General features: G+C 45.5%; 1 protein-coding gene across 1 annotated transcript in view; it reads right to left on the bottom strand.

Annotated features, from left to right (window-relative positions):
* The window catches only part of LOC129855894 (protocadherin-10-like), a 9,956-nt gene extending 6,822 nt beyond the window's left edge, over window positions 1-3,134 (bottom strand). Inside the window, exon 1 of the mRNA XM_055923992.1 lies at window positions 1-3,134. This exon is cut by the window's left edge and continues 292 nt beyond it. Coding sequence (XP_055779967.1) covers window positions 1-2,267 — 2,267 coding nt within the window. The 5' untranslated portion in view covers window positions 2,268-3,134.
* Window positions 3,135-8,414: the final 5,280 nt, after the last annotated feature.

Below are 8,414 nucleotides of genomic sequence, written 5' to 3'. Positions count from 1 at the left end.
GTACTCTGGACCAGCATGATGTCCGACTTGCTGAGCTTCTTCTGTTTCCTGCTGTGCGCCTGGCGCGAGCAACACGGGCTGCAGCACAGGCAACACTCCCCCGCCATGAGGCACGTGTACAGGTCCAGCTTCTTGTCTTTCTGGCAGCGCACAGCCAGCACGATCATAGCCAGGAGGAAGATGAAGGAGACGGCACCCAAGGCGATGATGAGGATGAGGGTGAGATCCAGAGAGGTCTCTTTGGACTTGGATGAAGATCCTCCTCGGTCTCCACTCCGTCCATCTATCACACTATCCACCAGGATGACAGTCACGCTAGCCGAGGAGGAGAGCGGTGGCTGTCCGTGGTCCCTCACCTCAATCAGCAGGTCGTAGGAGCCCTGGGGGTCGCGCTTGGTGAAGACACGGCGTGCTGTACGCAGCTCCCCCGTCCGCCAGTCCATGCGGAACATGCCCATCTCATTGCCACGCAGAATGCTGTAGGAGAGCCGTGCGTTCTCGCCATCATCTGCGTCCATGGCGACAACCCGCGTGACCAGGTAGCCCGGCTCAGCGGAGCGCGGCAGGTGTTCTTTGGCGGTGCCGTTCTTACCGATCGGGGCTATCACCGAAGGCGCGTTGTCATTCTGGTCTACAATAATGACATTAACGGTGCTGTTGGAGGAGAGCTCTGGGCTCCCGGAGTCTTTGGCTTGTACCATAAAGCTAAACTCTTTCAACTGTTCATAGTCGAATGAGCGCAGCGCATAAAGATAACCAGTGTCCTGGTTGATTGACACATAGGTGTCGACGGACATGCCCTGGATGGCACACTCCAATATGGAGTAGGTAATGAGGGCGTTCGGACCGACGTCAGGGTCCGCGGCGCTCACCGCGTGAATAAAAGCACCTGGCACATTATTCTCCGTCACATACACGTCGTAAACTGGCTGCGTAAAGCGGGGTGCATTATCGTTCTCGTCGGAAACATGTACCTTGATGGATTTGCTCGTGGCGAGAGAGGGGAGCCCCTGGTCTTTGGCTACAACGGTGATTGTGTATGAGTCTGCGTGTTCTCTGTCTAATAGTCCATCCGTTACTATGGTGTAGTAGTTTTTAAATGACGATTTGAGTTTGAAAGGAACGTCACCCAAAATCTCGCAGCTCACCAGCCCGTTGTCGCCCGAGTCCCGGTCGGTGACGCTGAAGAGGGCTATGACGGTGCCCGGGGCGTCCTGTTCGCTCACAGACTCGGTCACCGTGCTGAAACTGATCTCCGGTGTGTTGTCGTTAACGTCGACCAGTTTGACCATGACTTTGCAATGCGCGGGCACTGCGTTCGCTCCCAGGTCTTTAGCCTGGACATATATCTGGTGAGTACTACTCTCCTCATAGTCCACTTCCCCAGCCACCTCTATTCTCCCCGTCCTGGCATCGATTTTAAAAAGATCCTTTACCCTCGCCGGGTTGTGGTTACTGAATGAATACACTATCTCTCCGTTCTGCCCTTCATCTATATCAGTGGCGTTTAGCTGAATAACCAGCGTGCCCACCGGTGAATTCTCCCGTAGGCTCACCGTGTACACCGACTGGTCAAAGATGGGTGCGTTATCGTTGGAATCCAAGACTTTAACGACCAGGAGCGCGGTGCCAGTCCGTTGTGGCACGCCTCCGTCCACTGCCGTGAGTACGTACCGATGCACCGCCTGCTGCTCCCGGTCGAGCGGCTTTTCCAGCACGAGCTCCGCAAACTTGTTCCCGTCGCTCTGTGTCTGAACATCCAGGTAAAAGTAGTTATTGTTCGTTATGGCGTAGGTGCTGAGCGCGTTAGTCCCGACGTCTGGGTCGAAAGCATTCTCCACCGGGAACCGGGTACCTGGGGTGGCACTTTCCGTTATTTCTACAGTGATGTCTGTCTCGGGGAAAGTGGGGGGATTGTCGTTGATATCCATCACCTCGATCTCCACGCGGAAAAGCTCGAGCGGGTTCTCCAGAAACACCTCGAGGTGCAGGTTGCACGGTACTGTCTGCCTGCATATCTCCTCCCGGTCTATTTTCTCCTTAACATAAAGATTCCCGTTCTCCAGGTTCACGTCCAAGTAAGGGTTCCGCGAGCTGGCAACAGTCTGGAAGCGGCGGGCGGAAAGTTTGGTGATGTCCAACCCCAAATCCTCCGCGATATTCCCAATGACGGTCCCGTGTTCTTGCTCCTCTGGTACAGAGAAGCGCAGCTGGCACACCGCTCCATCCAGCAAGACCGAGAGAAGGAGCGGTAATAACAAAATCATTTCCACTCCTCTCACTCTTCCTCTCTCAAGTGCACTTGGATATATGTCGGGGCTATTACTCCGATTTCTTACTTGAACTAAGCATTTCCCATCCCAGCTTCGGTTCGCAGGAATAAGGCAGAATCAAAAGCTGCAATAATGAAAATAAAACTACGGCTGCTACCCAAACCCCAATCAGCTATTCCTTCTTTCCCTCTGCGCGTCGTCGTGTCAACCGAAAAGCATTCCTGTGTTTCAGTCGTGAGAATCACGGCCATTTGATCCTCGCTTCTTTCAGCAAAAAAAAAGTGTATATTCAGTCCAGGTTTGTGAATTTTGGCCGAAGCGCCAACATCGCAGCAGGCAGAGGGAGGCAAGACGTGTAGACCATAATACAATCCTCAGCCACAGATGGAATCCTCACACGTATCAAGTCCCAACTAAGTGCAATACAAAATATAAAAACATTACTTCACGAATGCATAACTCCAGAAAACACCATTCGAATAAAATCCTGAACTTGAACACGGTTAGCCAACACGTAAATAAACGACAAATTGTACTTTCTCTCCCGTTTTTTCTCTCTCGCTCTATAATCAGTGCGGCTGAGCAGCAAGGAAAGCGGATGATCCTCTCTGCTCCACTCCTGTAAAGCGAGTGAGGGGAGCGGGGTTGGTTTTGCGCACAGCATCTTTTCTCACCAGCCAATAGTGTCCGCAGACACCCGACGAGGTTACTCCTGATTGGGGCACGGGAATGCCAGCCAGCGCGCACCGTCCCACGGACCTGCCCGGACCTTTCTCTTTACTAACAACACGAGCCATCAAGCGGCGGTGGCGCTCGAGCCCCAGCCCCAGCCCCGTGCAAACACGAGCATGAAGCCCCAGTCAACCGAAACACCGGAGAGAAATAAAATATTTCACATATCCCGTGAATGAAATAGTCAACAAGTGGGCGACGGGTGGAATTTGAATTTGCAAATCCCTCGACGGGTAACGTCTTGGCACAAACCATCGTTTCAGAAGCATAGGCTACCTGTGCATGACAGTTCTAAGTTAAAAGCGCAGCCAGCGAATTTTGAAAGTGAATATTGTAGGAATCGCCTATTCATCATCGTAATGTGTTGTGTTATTGTTTTCTTCCGTTCAGTTTGATGAATGAACACGAAGGTAATGACTAGAGACTATGCCCAGGCAAGCAACACCAACCCTGTAGGGAAAGACAGAATGAGTGTTTTAAAGGGATTAGTTCAATAGCTGCTGTTTAAAATGAAAGCCTCAGTAGAGGTGTGTGTGTGTGTGTATGTGTGTGTGGTATAGACCTAAACAGACCGTGACCACAGGTCAGCGCTCTATTCCAGTGACGCAAATATCTACTGATTATCCTTCGGTATTGGCAAGCACTCACACACTATCCATATAGGCTATCGATGATGATGACGATGATGATGATGTAGCCTATACCAGTCCGTGACTCACACTGACTCGTTCCTGCCCAGGGCGTCATGCTATGTTGAATGGTCAACACAAGCTATGCTTTCCCGTTCTCTATCGGTCTAGCTGTGATAGGTGACCATAGGATATTGAGTATTGATGCAGTCAGTAGGCTGTCTTCTGTCTTATGATACGTGACCGTTGGTTATTTATGTAGTAACCTAAAACCAAAGCTTGGGGATGTTGCCAATTCCAACGCGCCGTCACGCACGTGCCCTCTGGCGGTCAAAACCAACGGGTTTAAAGATTGGCGAAACTTTTTAATTATCCCCGTCCCCTGTCAAGTTATCAATAACCATGATTAATGTATTATGTCTTTCAATATTCAATTTTGTTCAAATACACTTCACGAATAATAAAAACGAAACTAAAACGGGAGGAAGGATTCAGTTATAAACATGTTTGTATTCATTCCCAAATTCCTTCATGCGTGCAACTATCGTCTTAAATAATTATGATAGTATGGCTCAATATTCTGTTCTGTTGGTGCCGTAAAGACACGATGAAGTAGACATGTAATTAACGTAGAGCTGTAAAACGGGAGTAAATTATCAACATGTTTTAATTGCAATCTTCCTTCTTTAAGCACAACAATCATTCGTTTATAAAGGACATACCAAGGCCATACATGCATATAGATTGTATCCCAAATCGCACCATAATCCCTATATATAGTGAATTACATTTAACCAGAGCCATACAGGGCCCTGGTCAAAAATAGTGCACTATCCAGAGAATAGGGTGTCGAATGGAGCATCCCATAATGCCCCATTCATTCATATTCCGTTTAATGTAGCATAGCCAAAGCCATACTAATAGCCTTTAGCATGTTAGTACCGCTATCTTCACTGTTTCATCATTAGCCCACTCTCTCCGACCTTAGCAATGAAACTAATTTCATCACCCTAACCTACTTATTTAATTCATAAGCCATATGGTTTAATAGGCTATGTGCTTGCGTCCCAAATTACACCGTATTCCCTATATAGTGCACTACCACGGGCCCTGGTCAAAAGGAGTGCATTACGTAGGGTGTAAGGTGCCATTTGGCACGGAGCATCAGTCTATGCAGTGATTTGAAAAGAAAGGAACAAGAAAATGATCAACAGAAAGAGATGAAGGCTGCAATCTAAGCGTCCTTCCTGACCCACTTATTGGAGTATACAAACAGACAACACGTCGTTGAGGGTCATTAACATAAGCTTCCGATTCCGTATTTAATAGATAGACACGCAGCAATTACGGGACCGTAATACAAACAGACATGACCATTGTAGACTGGAATTAAGCAATATGGTGTTTAGATGATTTCGTAACATAACAAGTCTCACAGACAAAACGCGAGAGATACTGCTGGATGAATTACCATACTTGTCTTCTCTGATTCTCTGTGACAAAATCAGACTGGCACTCCAGTAGTGGGATATGAGAGAGAGAGAGAGAGAGAGAGAGAGAGAGAGAGAGAGAGAGAGAGAGAGAGAGAGAGAGAGAGAGAGAGAGGAGAGAGAGAGAGAGAGAGAGAGAGAGAGAGAGAGAGAGAGAGAGAGAGAGAATCCTTCTGATGGAATCTTCCCAACATTCTAGAGACCAAGGTCGCCCCCTAGTGATTGTTAGCGGTACTCTGTATAAGACAGGATATTTCTCCGTCTCCCCATAAACACTGCTCTCAGAACAGTTTTACATATTCCCCTCGTACTGGTTAAGATGCAACCTGGTGGGAGGGAACTATTCCTAGATCTGTGTCTTTACTGAGGCTGAAGTCTCCTCATAAACGCTGCTCTCAGACCAGTTTTACATATTCCACTCATAATGGTGATGATACGATCTGATCCTAGATCTGTGATCTCAGACCAGTTTTACATATTCCTCTCAAAATGGTTAAGATTTGATCTGATCCTAAATCTGTACCTATTAGGCCTACGGACATTCTATACCCGGAGACATGATTATTAAGTAAAAGCCATATCACCCCGGTTATTATCGGTTCAATATGAGAGCGTGTATAATTTAACGGCTCTAAAATGACAAATGCCGACATAGTTTCTGACGGACGGTGTCATAACCGGGTTTGATGGCGATGGCTGATGGTTTTGCCGGTGGAGGGTTTGACGGAGGAAGGACAGAGACGTTGATGAGAGAACGATGACCTACCGTTAATATTTAATGCAATGACCAAAAAAAAAGCAATTATGATGTCATTATCAGAGGCAGCAGCACAGGACCATATACTTATAGTGTCCCGGAGCAGACCATAATATTGATACAGGAGCCAACGCCTCAGAACAGTTAGACTGCACTGCAGCTGAGTTCTGTTCTACAGGGCAGACTTAGGGGATGTACCGTTTTCTGGATGAGCTGAGGGGCAGCACAATATTGGACAGTAGACTTCATGTGAAATAAATGACTTTCATTGAGTGTAGTACAGCTCTCTTCACTGCTTGCTTTGCCACATCTAACAAGTTACAACTACATTCCTTGCCAATGATGGAGTTGTAATGATATAGTTGCATTCCATACGTTATTGCACTGTATGGTATTGTGTTAACGGACAGCAAGCTCAGCGCGAGCATAGGGTTGCATGTTGCGTGATTAAAAATATTGTGAACTAGATGACTGCATGACACCAGACTCTGTTGACTATGTCGGTGTACAACAGGTGAGAATGACATGTTTTGTTAATGTTGTAATGATAGTTGAGTACTGTACCTCTGTCTACTTTGTTGTGCATGGTGGAAGGAATGGCAGTAGTAGAACTCGCTACTCGGAGAATAAAAAAAAGACGGTTCCAAAAAGGGTTCTTCGACCGTCCCCATAGGATAACCCTTTTTTGGTTCCAGGTAGAACTCTTTTGCAGAGGATTCTACCTGGAACCCATTAGGGTTCTACCTGGAACCAATAGGGTCTACCTGGAACCAATAGGGTTCTACCTGGAACAAAAAGGGTTCTACCTGGAACCACAAAGGTTCTTCATTGAGTTGTCCTACGGGGAGAGCCAAAGAACCATTTTAGGTTCAATGGTAGGCCTATACTAGGGTTGAGTAATGAACAGTATTGTACGGTAGAAGCATTGTGAAACGGTCAGCGGTAGTCTTTATGCACTGTATAACGAAGGGTTAGCAGTAAGTAGTCTTCCCTCTGAGTCTGAGAGCCGATGAGAGAGCCGATGAGAGAGCCGATGTGTTTTGCCAGCATGGTGCGGAAGCAGAGCTGTCCAAAAAGCTGAAGCTTTCAGTGTAGCACAACATGACTGCGAGGTACTACACTCACTGTGAAAAGACTGCAAATAATGACATAATGCATATGGGCACGCCATACCACTTATACTGCCGCTGTACTGAGAAGAGCTGGTTCTGAATATGTACAGTATTCTGCTCAGTACTATAGGGCTGTAGTGAGAGGAGCTGCCCATGGTACTGAATATGTACAGTATTCTGCTCAGTACTATAGGGCTGTAGTGAGAGGAGCTGCCCATGGTACTGAATAGGTACAGTATTTTGCTCAGTACTATAGGGCTGTAGTGAGAGGAGCTGTCCATGGTACTGAATAGGTACAGTATTCTGCTCAGTACTATAGGGCTGTAGTGAGAGGACCTGTCCATGGTTCTGAATATGTACAGTATTTTGCTAGGGTACTATAGGGCTGTAGTGAGAGGAGCTGCCCATGGTACTATAGAGAATGGTACTATAGAGAATGGTAATATATAGAATGGTACTATAAATGATGGTACTGTAAAGAATGGTATTGTAGACAATGGTGGTATAGAGAATGATTTTAAAGAATGGTACTGTAGAGAATTGTACTACAGAGAATGGTACCATATAGAATAGTACTATAGAGATTGGTGTAATAGAGAATGGTACTATATAGAATGGTGCTATAGAGAATGGTACTATAGAGAATGGTACAATATAGAATATTACTATAGAGAATGGTGTAATAGAGAATGGAACCATGTAGAATATTACTATAGACAATGGTACTATAGAGAATGGTACTATAGAGAATTGTACTATAGAGAATGGTACAATATAGAATATTACTATAGAGAATGGTACTATAGAGAATGGTACAATATAGAATATTACTATAGAGAATGGTACTATAGAGAATGGTACTATAGAGAATGGTACTATATAGAATGGTACTATAGAGAATGGTACTATAGAGAATGGTACTATAGAGAATGGTACTATAGAGACTGGTACTATAGAGAATGGTGTAATAGAGAATGGTACTATAGAGAATGGTGCTATAGAGAATGGTACTATATAGAATGGTACTGTAGAGAATGGTACTATAGAGAATGGTACTATAGAGAATGGTACTGTAGAGAATGGTACTAGAGAGAATGGTGTAATAGAGAATGGTACTATATAGAATGGTACTATATAGAATGGTACTGTAGAGAATAGTACTATAGAGAATGATACTGTAGAGAAGGGTACTAGAGAGAATGGTGTAATAGAGAATGGTACTATATAGAATGGTACTGTAGAGAATGTTACAATAGAGAATGGTACTATATAGAATGGTACTGTAGAGAATGGTACTACAGAGAATGGTACTATAGAGAATGGTACTATAGAGAATGGTATTATAGAGAATGGTACTATATAGAATGGTACTGTAGAGAACGGTACTATATAGAATGGTACCATATAGAATGGTACTGTAG

This window comes from Salvelinus fontinalis, chromosome 5 (assembly GCF_029448725.1).
Source record: "Salvelinus fontinalis isolate EN_2023a chromosome 5, ASM2944872v1, whole genome shotgun sequence".
Classification (NCBI taxonomy): domain Eukaryota; kingdom Metazoa; phylum Chordata; class Actinopteri; order Salmoniformes; family Salmonidae; genus Salvelinus; species Salvelinus fontinalis.
Note: the sequence above shows the minus strand (reverse complement) of the source record. Positions and strands in the feature narration are given on the sequence as shown.